The following is a 16,529-nucleotide window of genomic DNA, read 5'->3' on the forward strand; positions in this document are numbered from 1 at the left end:
CAGTATGGCACAAACTGATTTACAGCTACAAACATTCATCAGCTACACAAATCAGCACCCAAAACTGCAATGTGTTTGCACATCCAAACTGTGAACTCTGACTCCAGGATTCTGTGTATGTTCTTTGACTAACATCATCAAAATCAGGACAAATATGGCAGGATACAGCACCACCTAAGCAAACTGAAGAACATTATGGTTAAATAAACAATTACCCCTAAGCTCCAGAGGTTACACACACAACAACAAAAAAAATCCTTTGAAGGAATTGATCATCACAACAGCATCATGTTCACAGTACACTCAGTAGCTTCTACAAAGTGCCAACTTGGCAGCACTCTGGCCTAAATGCCATGAGACCACTGACAAATTGCTCAGGAGCTCATTTTACTTTCACAGACACTTTTTTGTACACTTAACAAGAATGGGAATGACAGTGAGAGAAGTAACAAAAATAATTTTAAGGCCTTGACTTTTATTTTTAAATGTCTGGAAAACTATAGCCTCCAGTACAGACTTAGCAGTAGTACTGGTTGTAAGTTTCCCAGGCTTTTCAAACTTCATTTAACATAAAATGACACAGAAACTTTTGTAACTGATGCAATTCAGTAATGAATTGCAGTTAGGCTGCTACAAGTATTCAGGAGGTGGAGGGAGTGGACACAAAACTGTTACTTAAAGAGCAAGGCTTCTGGGAAGAACTTGCAAATCACATGATTAACACTTAACATTTACTTGCCTTAAGCTAGAAGTGATTCTGAAATACCAAGATCTATTGGAAGAATCAAGCTTTTCTTCCCTGTTGTCTCAGCTTTGCTTTCCATTCAGCAGCTTCCTACTAACACCTGAAAGCAGATCCACATTAATTCACTAACCCAGCATACCCACGAATCAGATGGTGATAAGCTTAATGAGGTATCATGGTTTAACCCCATCTACATTTAAAGCAGGAGTTAAGAAAATAAATCACAATGAAGAAGAGTATCTGGTGTTTTGCCAATTAACTGGTATGGTAATGCTGGCATCCATCTCCATCACTCACTATGGATAATGGATCAATACTTGAATAAGAAGCTATTAAAGCAAACCAGAAAGATGTAACTATCTTGTCTATACACAAAACCAAGTAGCTGTAGCATCACTTTCTGAATGTACACTTCTCATTCCATTGGCATAATGAAAAAGGACATGCACAATACCAGCAGGTATTAAGGTTTTCTTCAAGGCAGAAGAACCTGACAAAAAAGAAGTAATGGCACCTTGGAAAAGTTAAAATGAACTACTGGACTTAGGCATGCTCCATACACAGATTAAAGATCTTCCAAATATGCCATCTGTTTGTGAGCTTCCTCACATAATCAACAACCTAGACAATACAAGGATCCAATCAGCAAACAAAATCCAAGAAGACCCTCCAGTCATGTCAAATATTTATTAAGCTCTCTTGCTACAGAAGAGACAGAAAGGGAGAACAAAATAGAAAACAGAAGAGAAGAAAGTATATCTTAATTGTGTGGAGAGCTGACACTGCAGCCCTTATGGGTGGAAGGTGCAGAAGAACCCTCATGTCATACCACTTAACAGCAAACACTGCTTCACTACCCAGTTTTAGCATTTCAAGTTTAAGAGAGCTGGACAATGGAAGCTTTAAAACCAAAAAAAAATAGGTAGCAGTACAATGAATTTGTCTTCAATCTTTCATTTCTCAATCAGCACTCAATTTTTCCCCTAACAAGTTTTCAATATGAAAACATGACATGGAGAATCACATAGAGAGTAATTTTCTCTTTAGAAAGTGAATATAATTGTAATTGATCTACACGAGCTCCTCCTCTCCCAACATCCCAACACTATAAGGTCAAAATAAGATTTGGTACTCATATGTAAGAAGAAGGTTAAATACCAAAGTTAATCCCTTCAGAAGAAAACACATTTTTTGTGCGGAAGTGACAGTGGCATTTTAAGTGCCAGTGGCATTTTAAGTGCCAGCATTTAACTGGTTTATTGTGTCACTACTTCAAATAAGAAAACACAAAGTATTCTGGACAATTATCCAGAGTTCTGACCAGCACACCTGATAATCCCATGCAGCAGCAAAACATTTGGTTTTGGAAAAGAAAAGAGTTCTGTCAGGCTGCTTTTCTGCAACATTCATTGTGTAAATAAACATGTAATTTTAAGTATTTAATTTACAGAGACTGGATAATTCCACTTGTTCCAAACTCTACTTGTTTAAATATCTGATGTTTAAAATTATGATATTCACTTAAGTCAGTCCTAAAATCCTCAGACTCAGCCTTCCATAAGGGCCCACAGTCCATTTTCAGAGATGTACTATATATGTACAAAGATCTGCTCTTTCATTTTAGAAGTTGATAGCTTTGCCAAAGGATGCTGCTAGGTTTGCTTCCCTGAAGGCTTCTGACACCGTCTGTAGAGAGCAAACACAAAAAGTTACAAGTCATTAACAGCTACATGGAGTAACAGCATGTGTGTGTAATGATGTTCAACAGCCCCTTTAGAAAACACTTACTGGATGGGCATGGCAAACTCTGGCTACATCTTCACACGATGCTCCGTATTCCATAGCAAGGGCAGCTTCATTCACCATTTCACCAGCACCCTGTAATTTAATGGTACTTGCAATTAGCACAAATCCTCATGCAGTTGTCCAGATTCTGCTGTATCAGTAACAGCTTATTTATAAGAATTTTCTGCTAAAAAGAAAAGTTATGTTTTAACCAGCACTTCCATCTGTGTTCTAATGTAAGTCGTAAGTACTTAATCTATTTGGTGACTGTGCTAAAACCCAGCTTAAATCTAAACATTGATGAGAGTACTTGTTCTCTTATGCCTCGGAGTTGCGCAAAAGCTGGGCATTTTTCCATGAAAGAAAACCTAACCAAAACTTCAGTGTTTCCCTGCATGTTACTACACCTACACCATCATTTCTATTTGCTGTATTTATGCATATCTACTAAGAGAATGTATCTTTGAGGAGTCAAAAATAGTTAAATTTCCTCTCACATTTTTAGTACTTAGATCCATGACAATAAGATTTCCCCCCAGTCCTTTCCTAATGAAGAAAATTAGATTTGTTGGTATGAGACAGACAAAGTTGTGTTTCCTTTAAGGCATGTTGGTTTCTAAATTACTGCAAGTGCAAGAGAAAATAACTAGCATAAAATCTTATTGAGAACAGTTTGGTGTTTCCCTTGAAGAAAGCTGTACACAAAAATGTATGGAAGTGTTTCTGCAAACATATTTGCAGAATATATATTTTGAAAAAATATTTTGAAAAAGAAAAATATTTACAGCTAAAAAACAAAACAGAGAAAGATAAGGGTCTAAACTTTGACCAAAAAAAAACCAAAAATCTCCTAAGCAGGGGAAATCCCAAAAGTTTTTTTACTCTAAATTCCACAAATTACTGACCCCAGATTTGGTGACTGCAGCATAAGATTACCACCTTTGCTGAAGTCTTTAGCTGGAGAGAAGGGAAAAAAGAAAACACCAATGAAAAAGCCACAGTCTTTTCAGCTCCCTCAACTTCCAAAAGTTGAATCAGCAATTTCTGCTGTTCTCTCAAGTATTTGGCAGTATTCATAAAAACAAAACACCACACCACCACCAAAAAAATCTCACCACACAAAAATGGCCAAAGAAACCAAATAACCACAGCAATTCAAGAGGAGAAAAAAAAGCTGGGCTTTTTTCTTAGTTACACCAAAGTAACTAAAATGTGGAAAGGGGGGCAGGGGTACAGAACGTTAAAAAAAAGTAGCAAACTCAAACCTTCCTGTTTACAAACACCAGTTCTAATTTCAACAACTACGCAACACTAAATAAGAAGAACATCACAAGGCCAAGAAAGCACAATTGATGATACTTACTGAGCCTAAAATGTGTGCACCCAACATCCTGTCTGTGGACTTTTGACTAAGTATCTTCACCATGCCATCTGTGTCAGCATTTGTCTTTGCTCTACTGTTTGCAGCAAATGGAAATTTCCCAATTTTGTATTCTACACCCTGCAAAACAGATGTGTTACTGAGTTAATGCCCAACAAAAACAATGTAACCAACTGTTACATACACGAGGAGAAGCAACAGAAGTAAAACAGGAGACACAGAGGAATGTACATGAACAAGCACCAAAAGTAGTATAAGAGTGTACTAAAAAAGATTAATTTGCAAACAAACAATATTAATGTCACAGAATGCAAGTCATTAAAGAGAACATGGTGGTTCTTGGGAGAGTGGGATGCACAACAGCATCATTCACTAACACCCCCCTAAGCAATATATTCAAATGCAGAAATTTGGATAAAGTAGCTAGATAAACAACTAGAGAGTGAAATCAGGCCCAAGGTGGAAAAGCAATTTTTGTTGGAAAAGAAAACAAGCAATACCTCTTCTTTCAGCTGTTCTTCTGACTTTCCAACCCAGGCCACTTCAGGGTGAGTGTAGATCACAGAGGGAACGCAGTTATAGTCAATGTGAACTGCTCCCCCAGCCATGCCTTCTACACAAATAATGCCTTCATCCTCAGCTTTGTGGGCCAGCATAGGTCCAGCAACTACATCACCAATAGCATAGATGCTATCAGACCAATGAAACAGAATAAGACACTGTTTAAAAACATCCTAGCACACCTGGGCTACCTTTCATAAGTCTTTTGAAACATGTTACTGAAAACTCTTATTCAAAACAGATTAGAATATTTCATTTTAGCAGTTTCCACAGAATGACTACACTTCAAGAGGTACTTAGTGACATGAAACAGTGACCTTTAAATGACAAAACTTCAAAGGCTGACTAAAAATTTTAAGCTACTGAAATGATACAGATATCTTGAGTTTTCTTTTCAGAAAAGGAAAATACGTTCTGCTATTAAAAACCAGAAGTGCTCTAGTAAGTTAAACTTTAAAAACAGATGTTCTTCATAAAAAAAAAAAGGAAAAAAACAAATGAGTCTTACTTACTTTGGAATCTTGGTTTGGAATCTGTTGTTGACTGGAATTCTTCCCTTCTTATCAAGTTCAATTCCAAGTTCCTCAAGACCTAGATTTTTTGTAAAAGGGCGCCTACCAATGCAAACTAGGAGCACATCACAAGTTATTACTTCTGCCTTGCCACCAGCAGCAGCTTCAACACTACAGTAAAATAAGAAGCAAAAATGGTAAGCTGTAAACTTGCAGCCTTATCTCTCTCTGGCTAGTAACTAGTATGACCTAAGATGGTGACCTGCTGGCTGGGTCTGGCACCCAAAGCACTTCATTCAGCCTTCCCCATGATGCCTCCTTGCAAGAGTTCAGCAGTAAAATACGGAAGAAGGGGCAACACCTCTTACTACATTTCTTAACAACTGTTACAGAGAAATTCAGGGTGTATTTTCAACAGCAAATAGCATGACCGGATAGGATCAAATCTGTACAGCAAAGTAATTGCTTCTGAGTACTTGCCACCCAAAACATATATGGTTTGGGGTGGGGTCGAGCCATGTATTCTGAGCAAGCTTTCTTCCGGCCCAGGAACCAAACCTGTGTTAGCAGCTGCCGTGCATTCCATGCATCCCTCACGTGCATCTTGTGTTTAACTGCACCCAGAACAAGATCAGTTCACGTACTCTGAGAGCACAGGAACCAAAGCATGGGAAGTGAGGATAATTGGAAGTGTGCTTCAAAAGCATGAACCAAAACGATATTCTAAAAGTAGGAACAGACTACTTGAGAGATCCAACCAGCATCAGCAAGGCATGTAAAGAAGCCCATGTCCTGGACCTTTACAGTGATGGATGACAGACTACCCCAAGCTACAGTGATACATCAAGTAAAAGTCACTATATTAAGTCTCCAGTGAAAAAACATTCAAGCTTATTTTTGTGAAGTAACATCAAGCATTTTTTTAAAGTACAGTTTCTGCATGGAGAATCCATTAACACAAATGGAACTAGTGCATACTTATGGACTTTTACTAAGCAAATTTGCTTTATATGTTTCTGTATTAACTGTTCACATTAGTCACATCTCACTGAAACTTCGAAGGTCTTGAGTATAACCATTAAAATAGACTCTCTGGGTAATTTCATTTATTTCTGTTCAAGAACAATAATATCTCTGCCATGCTTACCCTAAGACATGATGACCTTCCAGTATGTAGTCAAGAATTAATGGCTTGGAAATTACTGTATGAACAATCATGGTATTTATCCTAATTATACCAGAAGCAAATATCTTCCATGAAAAGAATGATTTACAGTTCTGTTTCTATTACTGATCTCATTATAACAGTGGTTTTATGCCAGCAAGCCCTCAACTCAAGTCAATGGAACCTCTCCTGTATAAGCAACTTAGGATTTAATAAACTCAAATTATGAGGTCTGTAAGTTACAAAGGCAGATAAACACTTAACTGCACTAAATAATTAATTTTCATTCCTGTTTAGAAAATAATATCAGACTGTATTTTGAAATAGGTTTGATGGACTGGGAGGAAGAATATATTTTGCATTCCTTGAGTTTTATGTTAAACACTTACGCTACATCTATTTTTCCATCTGGTCTCTTGGTAGCACCAGTAACTTTGGTGTTCAGTTTAAACTTGAATCCCTGCTTCTGAAGAATACGTTGGAAGTTTTTAGAGATCTCCATGTCAATTCCCATTCCACCAACATGGCCCATGAACTCAACAGCTGTCACATCTGCACCGAGGCGCTGCCAAACTGAACCCTGCATTCACAATACAGATAGAGTTTTTGAAAAGCAAACTTCAGATACTTTTACTCTAATATTTACAACAGACTATAAACTCTTCCAGAACAGGATAACACGCAACAGCAAACTGATGAGTTTCTACAAACATGACAGCATAAAATAAGTTCAACTTTCCCCAGCCTTTCAACAAAAGAGATTTATCATTGTTTATTTGCAGACTGAAAACTTCCATGACCAAATAGCTAACAAAATAACTAAACATAACTCGTGTGTTTTATACTATAGGTATAGAAGAAATCCAAAATCAAAGAATCTGAAAGGAAAGCCCAAAGGGAATTGCTTGTGGTGCTCTAATACCATTACTAATTAATCAAAACAATACCACATTAAGGAAATTTTATGCAACAAAATGGAGTCACTGCTGGTCCTGTCTGTATTTATAACCTTAACCATGATCAGCCTCACCAACAAAACCCACGTACACCCTATTTACCTGCAGTTACCCATTATCCACCCAACACAGAATTTCACTTTGCTTACTCTTTCCCAGCTTAATGGTCAGAAGGCTAAGCAGATGGGCACAGCTTCCAGAAACTGCAAGACCAGGAAATATAAATTCTTTCTGGAACGTGTAGGTGTGACGCAAAAGGACTCAGACGATGATGAACTACAAAGTCTCCGTGCTTTTGGCTGATACAGTATGTACTATCACACCACATTAAACATCTCTTAAGATTAACTACTAAACGTAAGAATTTATCCTGAGTATCCTGGCATTCCCTCCACATCCTTACTCCTCCAAAACAGAAAAATAAATATTCAAGGCCTGTATGCTCCTCTCTCATTTCTCTGCTTATCTAAACAGCTGCAGAAGTACTGCCCCAGCAAACACTTATCCCAGCTTTTCTGGTAAAAAATGGAGCTCATAGGCTATGAAGTCTGAACAGATTCACTACAACTCACTGAACTGTTAAATCACAGCAGAAACATCAAATACAACAAAAAGTAACACCCTTTCCATTACAAATTAAAAGTCAAGTGGTTTAAATTTCCTCTCACCAGTTCCACACCAATGACTCCTGCACCAATGACAACCATCTTTTCAGGAACTTTTTTCAGTGACAGTGCACCAGTGGATGACACAATGTTATCTTCATCAATCTAATGACAAAGAAATGCACAAAGCGAGGTTTACAATTTCTTTTACATATTATATACAAAGCACACAGATCGTGAAGTGCAATCAAGTGCAAACCGTTATTACACATTAAATTATGTGGCTATGAGACACTGAAAAGGAAGTACAATTAAGTTCAAATACGTACAGTAATTCCAGGGAAGGGAGCAACTTCTGAGCCTGTGGCTATGAGTATGTTCTTTGTATTGATAACTTGTGTGCTGCCATCTTCTTTAGTTGCAGTCACTTGGTTTTTGCCAGTTATTTTTCCAAACCCAGATACATGTACAACCTTTAGTAATCAGAACACAGTGAAGTCAGGTTCAAATATGTAAGTTTGGCTACATTTCATTAATGCTTAGAAGTGCTGCTAAAACACCTCTCTGTATCACTATCTGGTACAAATCACAAAGTAACTGTATACTACTCCTTTAAACAGATTAAGAAAGAAGGCACTGGGCATTTAAAAGTATTCTGGAAGTGAAGCATTCAAATTCTGCCCTTGTCATATCAGTCACTCTAATTTATGCAGTAGTATGAAAATGTAAAAAAGTAAGAAATTCATATCAGAAAAATACATATACCTCACTATATAATCCAAACTAACCTTGTTTTGTTTAAATAAATGAGCAATTCCACCTGTTAAGGCCTTCACTGCACTACTCTTCTGTTCCATCATCTTCTCTAGATTCAAACGGATTCCTGTAACTAAGGTTAAAACAAAATAATACATCAGGCATTGCAGTGTGTTAATGTTAAAGAAGCTGACCTCAACACAGTTAACAGCTGGCACAGAAAGTTGAATGGCCCTACTAAATGCTAAAGGTTACATTCAACAACTGCTATGCTAAAAACCAGTACTGCACTTTCCAACTATAACTTACCTAGCCATTATTCAGAGTTCAAAGAGCAGTCCCTAAGCCTCCAAATGACAGATAAAGGACATTATTTATAACTAAAAACATTTTCTGACCAGCAAACCATACTAATCAGATTGGAAAGACTAAATTTACTTCCTGGTGGAAACCACTCATGTAAGAGGCACTGAGAGCTCTTCACTCACTTTCAATTCCTCTGTTAGCGAAATCTTTTCCATGGGCCAAATGATACAGATGTGAGTTGTTCAGCAAGGCCTAAAACAGACACACAAAAACATGAATTTGGACACACATTCACAAGAAAAATTTATTTATTATAAGGAAGAATAATTATACTATTTGCAAAATGTTCTCACTATTAAGTTTGATACACACGTATTTGAAGAAGCGTATTTTAACCACAGAAACTGTACACAGTAGCTCCTACTGAAATACTCAATGAAGTTACATACTTTACATAGAAATAGAAAACAGTTACATCCACACCTATCTTTTTTGCTCATTTCACCATAGAAATCAGAAATTACTCCACAGAGATCAAAAAAAAAAGAAGGAACAAACTGAGCAGGGGAAAAGAAAGGATGGCCAAAGAGAAGATACAGAAAAACTGGACGAGGAAAATCTAAACTAAACATTAAAATGCCTGTTAAGATTTTAGCCTGTGTAGACATATGAGTTAAATTTTGAGGTTTTGTGCTGCTGAAGTTTCTATAACCACATAGCCAGCTGAGCGTGATGGTTTGGAGCTAGCTCAGGTATATGGATCCTCCAAATCCATAGATAAAATTAGAATATTTTTTATATGGATGGCTATAAACTAGCAGCTTCAAATTCAGAACCTAAATAATTGTATTTCGATTAGAAATAACAATATAGTTAAGGCAGGATCTTACTTAGAAAATTGATTCCTTTGTTATAGCCACTGCAAATATGAAATGATCTGTATCTTCGCAAGGACAACAGTGCAAGTTTGCACAGACTAATAAGATAATTCCATTCTTATAATTTTTATCAACTGTCTTTAAAAGTAATTTTTCTACTTCACGTAACTGACACAGCCCTGAACCTCTAACATCCACATTACTTAAAAGATGTAACCACTTTCAGCAACAAGAAAGGAAAAGAAAAATCCATGCCAAATGTATTATTTTGGATTGTTTTCTGGAAAGGAATATCAGAATCATTCGTTATTGCTTTGGTGTACACAGCCTACATATCCACTACTTAAGTTTATTGCCATTCAAACAAACTCTAGATAGCATTCAAGTTTAGCCATTGGTTTAATAGTATTTTCATAATAACCCTAAAGGATTAAGGGAAAAAAAAAGGGAAGTGAGAAGTTAGTTAAATAGATCCTAGCAAAGTTTCAAATTTCAAGGTGCGGATTGACATTTTTGAGTGGTGCTTCAATATATTAAGATACTCTGAACTTCATTAAAATGATTACTAAAATGTTTAGAAAAATTAATACAAAATTTAAAAAAAACCTTAGTATTTATACTGTATTTTTTCCTTCCATGCCAATGGAACCTCTTGAGCAAAAGGATCAGAAACAGCAATACAGTTAGAAGGTATCTTGTTAAGAATATTATGTCTGTTACTACAGCCATCACAAACCTGGCATTAGCAGTGTCTTCCTTCAACAGCTGGGTGCTATTGAGGCAGATCCCCCAGCAACAGCACTGCTCTTGTGGAGGTAACAAGACCTCACCTCAAAGGCTGAGGTTTGAAATTACTTTAACCTAGACTGGCAATGTCAAATATGAAGTTCCTATTAATCTCTTCTTGCTTGTCTTTTTTTTCTGAGTGCATGTGTTGGACTCAGCTCTTTCTCTCCATATGTGCATTACTCCACACAAGCATCACCAGCTTCACCTCCAGGCTACTCTGTACATGTACATCCATCTTGAGAAACTCCTTCCTAATCTCCTTCCAAGTGAAGCACATCATGTCAACTGTTTAATGAAGCTGTGACAAACTATACACACTTACCTTGGATGGAATACATCCAACATTCAGACAGGTTCCCCCTAACGTTGCATTTTTTTCTACACAGACAGTCTGAGGAAAAAGAACAGAGGAAAAAAAAATGTTTTAGTAATACTATGCCATCATTTCCTCACAATTTAGAATTGATGACAAAGTCATTTTTCTACTTGTCTAGTAATTCTATCTCTACAAGTGTCCCATTAAATTCATTCCTAGATCTATTTTACAGCTCATATTTCTCGTCTCTTGTTTTTTGTTAACTTAAAACCCACAAAGTAGCTGCAACCAAATTGCAAATTCTCTACCACACAACAGCTAATGCACCATTCATACTTTCATACAAGTGCTGTCCTACTACAAAAATATACAAAGTAAATAATAAATACAACACTAAGTCCAGTGAAAGATGTTCCCTAACAATTACAGAAAAAAACTGCAAAAAGCAGAACATGTAAATCATGTGAAGATTCATAAAAACAAGAAAACAACTGGTAAGTGAACTGGCATGGATTGAAATCCCATGATGCAGTATTTTCTTCAAAGAAAACAAAACAGAACAGAACCCCCAAGTCACAAACAACATTTCCTCCCACTGCTATAAAGTTGTACCACCACCTATAAAGAAAGAGAAAACAAAAATCAAGTAAAGCAAAACCAAACAAAAACAAGGTCAATAGCAACAGGGATGGAAAATATGTCATCTCCTTCTCATTAAACTGACAACATCAAAGTGTGCAAAGGACAAAAACAACTGCCAAACCTTCATATAAAAACAGATCACTGGGAGACAAGAATGGGGGAGAGAGTATCCTGAACTATTTTTGTAGGAACAAAGGAATTGGCATCTCCTTCTTTGGAAGGCACACACATATTCAAAATAATTGTTCCTTGGTTTACACTCTTCAGAGTTCCATTCCACTGAGAGGCAGCTACCTAGGTGAAAGCCTTTCACAATTTCTTCAACTTGCTGCTTATGTGCTAAGGTAGGGATGACGGTAACATGAAGAACAGAATTCATCGCATCAAATCACAAGAGCATTCTGAGACATGCTTATCCCCTACCTCTCCCTCCTCTTGTTTTAGGCACATGAATACATGAAACACAACACAAGGGCTTTAAAAGCTGCACTATGGATCAAACAGCACCAGACTGCTCCTACCTTTACCCAATAAGGATGTTCTGCTTCATCCGTTTTACATAAACTTCACTGACAAGGTCATGCAAAGCTTTTGGAAAGCCAATATCCAGAGAACACTATTGGCAATAACATGGGATGCTGTGGTGGTTATACAAGGACTCAATGCCTGTGCTAGCAGAAATAGCACTAAAATTGAAATTTAAGTAATTCAGTAGAGAAGAATCAGGCTCTTCCATGGATGATGTAACTATGAAATCTTTTTGCCAGTCTGCTAAAAACACCTCCATACATTCCTCAAGGACACCAAAAACATTCTACATGTTTATTCAATGACAATGGCAACATACACAAGTATGTCAAAGCATTTTCCCCTCTCTAACTAGCTACGAAACAGTGTATTTATATTAACAGTGTAATTATTTTTTACTATCATAAAAACAGAATCCAGGGCACTTTGTAACCCCTCTGTGTATGGTATCCTGTTGTTACTCACAGATATGAAGCACTCAAAGACAGTACTGTTCCAAGAAAAGCTGCTTATAGCCAGCCACAAAAATAGCTTTAAAATAATCAAACATGAACTCACAAGGCAGATGGCCACAATCTTAATTAATACCTGCAGCACTGAGCACCCTTTTTTCTCAGGCTGCTAGCTAAGTAGCCACATACATCCAGAAGCAAGAGCATTTACTATGACAAAAGGGTAATTCACAAAGATATGTAAAGACAACTCAATTATTTTGCACTAGGTCACAGGCAGATGTACAACTTAATGGAATCTCAAACATATATATTTTGGGACAGTTACATATTAGAAGGCTAAAAGATACCCAAAAAGATGCTACTGACACCCAGTTGTGGGAGTACTGACCAATGAGGGACAACACTCAGAATTACTCCTTCTCCAAAGAGTCAACATCAAAGACATTGAGGGAGGTGATTCCCTCCCTCTACTCTGCTCTCATGAGACCCCACCTGGAGTACTGTGTCCAGCTCTGGGCCCCCAACACAAGACAGATACGGACCTGCTGGAGTGAGTCTAGAGGAGGCCACCAAGCTGACCACAGTTCTGAAGCAGCTCTCCTTTGAGGACAGGCTAAGAAGGCTCTGGGAGGACCTTACTGCAGCTTTCTAGTATTTAAAGGAGACTTGCAGAAGGTTGGGGAGGGACTTTTCACATTTAGTGACAGAAACAGCCTTAAGCTGAAGGGCGCAGATTTACATCAGCTCTTAAGAAGGAACTCTTTACTGTGAGTGAGGCACAGGAAAAGGTTGTCCAGAGAAGCTGTGGATGCCCCACCCCTGAATGTTCAAGGCCAGGCTGGATGGGTATGTGAATAACATGGTCTAGTGGAAGGTGTCCCTGCCCATGGCAGGGGAGTTGGAACTAGGCCAGCTTTAACATCCCTTCCAACACAAACCATTCTGTGATTCTATGATGTATCAGGTGGCTCAGGGCCTTGTACAGCCAAGCTCTGAAAATTCTGAAAGATGAAGACTACATACTGCATGGGCCCCTATTCCTGTGCTTCACTGTAACTCATCACCACGAGCTCTTGTCCTTGCCAGGTGGTCAAACCAGCTCATTTCAGTCATAAAGTCTATTTTAGGTAATTCAGAAACATTTTGACATATCAAACAGCAGAAACATGCTCAAGACTGCTAGCACCACCTTCTGAGAGATCCAGGTAATTATGAGAACAATAATGCAATGCCAAGAGTGTCAGCTGGTCTCATATTAAGAAGTGAAAGCAAAAAAATATCCTGAAATCACATTTTGTATTTTTGTAAGTTTAAAAACATCTGAAATATAATATATACATACAACTCTCACGATACTTAATTAAATGACACAGCACTAGTACACATCAGACACAAACCGCCTCTTCTGAAAGGCATTCAAAGACAACAGGCAGAACAACAGAGATGAACATAAATAAATGTAACTAAGATACTACAGTATTTCTACACACATATTTTTGCCTCTAAAATTCTCACATGGCAGTAGAATTCCACTAATCACATTCAAAAAGTGTTATCAGTTGAATATGGCTTTTTCCCCTTCTGAGTTCCCTCAGTCTGTTCTTCAAAATATTCTCCAGTGGTCTTTCTGTCACTTATTATCTCTTTATTTTTCCCTCTGTTGAGAGAAAAAATCCTCCCTAGCATTGTTTTCTCACCTTCTCTTTCACAAGAGTGTAAGCCCACCTCAATTATCAGTTCCAACCAAAAACCAAGCTCTCCTAAGCAGCTCTGTCAGTAGCAGGACTATAAAGAGTAATACAGACCTCCATTTCAAACTCCACATAATCTGGGTAAGCAAGGTAAGGAAAGATTAACAAAACATGTCAACAGCATCTGGTGGCCCAAGATGTGACAGAAGAATTACAGTATTACACAGACACCTTTCAAGTTCACCTGGATGAGTATTCTGCTATCTGTGTGAGGTCTCACCTTAAATCCAAGCTGAGCTGCTTTGATAGCAGCAACATATCCTCCAGGCCCAGAGCCAATAACCGTGACGTCAGCATCAACTGAAACATAGAATAGTTGAGTTATTGCTTTTTCAGCAAAATAACTGCATATTAAGAATTATGCAAGTTAATGAAATAGGATTAGATAAGGAAGCTATGCCTGTATCTGAAATTAACTTTCTGGACACGGGGAACGGTTGTGTAAAGATATTCATTCCACAAGAAAAATAATCAGTCTTAAATTTCACAAGGAAAATAATGTAAAATGGCATAAAGAAACTGAATTTCCCATCCCTCTTGTTCTAAAGCCTTTAAGAACTTAACTCAAGATGTCTCCATAGTTTATTGTAGCATTTTTTCAACATACCTTCTATTGATGTTTAGCACAAAACATAAATGCTTACTGAATGCCACAAATTTATAAAGGGGAAAACATGGCTGCAATAGGTATCTGTGCAACCTCTATTGATTATAAAGCAGTGGAAGCTATGAACTTTGTACATAATTCATATCTTGTAACCACAATCTCTTTTAGAACATTAATTAATACTGATTAATTAATTAATAACAATGGTGAAGTTCCAACTTTTATTTACAGCTTTAGCTTGAAATCATATTATGCAAATAAACAACAATTTTCATCTAAATCTCCACCCTGACATAGACTTCATCTGGAAGACTGATTTCTGAGTTTGACGTATTGTTCTGTTTTTTGTGGGAGTTTGTGTTGATGGGGTTTTTTTGTCAAAAAAAAGGTTTCTCACAAGAAATTACCTTGATCAGCATAGGACCTTTGTGGCACTGCACAAACCCCCTGAAGACCATGATGAATCCGATCAAAATGGCTTCTCTAGAAAGGAAAAAACAAAATAAAAAGAACCCCTTAGTTTTACAAGTTTATGTCTATCCTCGAGGAAAAATAAGCATTCAGTCACACACAGATGAACACAGAATTACTGTCACCAGTTAACCAAAACAGGAACAGCATGACTGAAGCACAGTGGGCACTGACTGGAACAAGAGGCAGAAGTTGCTCTGCCACCTCAGTCTGTCATCACACCTGCTCTCAGGTCAGTCTCACCTCAGGCTGCCTCTAACTACAAAACTTTCAACTGTTTATATGACACTCTCAAACCGCATAATGACATAAACTATACATCCACAGAAGTTCAGAAAGAGCCTTGTTCTGTAACCAACCCCTTCGGCCACTTCCTATAAGTAGGCAGCTGCATCACATAGGAGGTGCGGGAGGGCAAGTTTTTTTAACCTTTACGAAAAAATAATGGGACAGAACAGAACAGCTGCTACAAACACATGGAGGGCCGATCACCCTGTAACTGGAGTAGAAGATGTCCCTGGAAACACTTGCTAAGTCCCCAGCACCGCAGCCCAAACGCGGGGCCGGCTGACGGCGGCGCTTTTCGCAGTCACCACGGCCGCGGCCTCCCGCGGGCCGGGACACCGGGGGACCAGCACCGACAACGCACACGGCAGCAGGGAGACTGGTCCCTGCCGCTCACGGACCCTGAGGGCCGCCGCAGCCGCCGCGTCCCCTCCGCCCGGCCGAGCGGCGAAGGAAAGGGACAGCGGAGCAGGGAGGGGAGCGTGGCCAAGGCCCGCGCCCGTCTCAAGGCACGACTCCGGCCCCGCCCGCCCCCGGCGGCCTGAGTGGTCTAAAGAAAGCCCAGGCCCGAGCTGCCCGCCGCGGCTTCCGTCCCTTGTCCCCTCCCTTGCCCTCCCCTCGCCGTCCCGCCGGTGCCGTACCCGAGCGAGCGCACAGGAGACGCGGCCCCAACGCTGCATGTCCGCGGTGCCGCCGCGCCTCGGCCGCTCAAGGACTCCGCGGACGCGCGCAGGCGCAGGCGCAGTGCAGGGCGGGCGCGGGGCGGGGCCAGGCGGCAGCGGGGCCTCAGGCGAGCAGCGGGCACGGTCCCGGCAAACCCCGCCTGCGCCGGGACACCTGCACCGCGCCCGGGCGGGTTTGGAATGTCTCCAGAGGAGGAGACCCGCGACCGCCCTGGGCAGCTGTTCCGGTGCTCTGTCACCCTCACGTAAAGTTCTTCCTCATCCTGAGGTGGAACTTCTTGTGGTTTTTTTTATGGCCAACGCTACCCAACCTGTCTCTGGCATCGCTGAAAAGAGTCTGGCACATCCTCTT

The 16,529-nt window shown here is 39.2% G+C and overlaps 1 protein-coding gene across 1 annotated transcript; it reads right to left on the reverse strand.

Annotated features, from left to right (window-relative positions):
• Positions 1–1,418: 1,418 nt before the first annotated feature.
• Positions 1,419–16,245, reverse strand: LOC131572731 (dihydrolipoyl dehydrogenase, mitochondrial). The gene is made up of 14 exons (XM_058826038.1): positions 16,136–16,245; positions 15,146–15,221; positions 14,352–14,431; positions 10,762–10,830; positions 8,955–9,024; positions 8,499–8,599; positions 8,040–8,183; positions 7,774–7,875; positions 6,539–6,729; positions 4,985–5,155; positions 4,412–4,601; positions 3,894–4,031; positions 2,534–2,623; positions 1,419–2,431 (listed from the first exon to the last, which is right to left on the reverse strand). The coding sequence occupies exons 1-14, from the start codon at positions 16,172–16,174 to the stop codon at positions 2,366–2,368; spliced, it is 1,527 nt and encodes a 508-aa protein (XP_058682021.1). The 5' UTR covers positions 16,175–16,245; the 3' UTR covers positions 1,419–2,365.
• Between the last annotated feature and the right edge of the window lie 284 nt (positions 16,246–16,529).

The sequence above is a fragment of the Poecile atricapillus genome, chromosome Z (genome assembly GCF_030490865.1).
Source record: "Poecile atricapillus isolate bPoeAtr1 chromosome Z, bPoeAtr1.hap1, whole genome shotgun sequence".
NCBI classification, from domain to species: Eukaryota; Metazoa; Chordata; class Aves; order Passeriformes; family Paridae; genus Poecile; species Poecile atricapillus.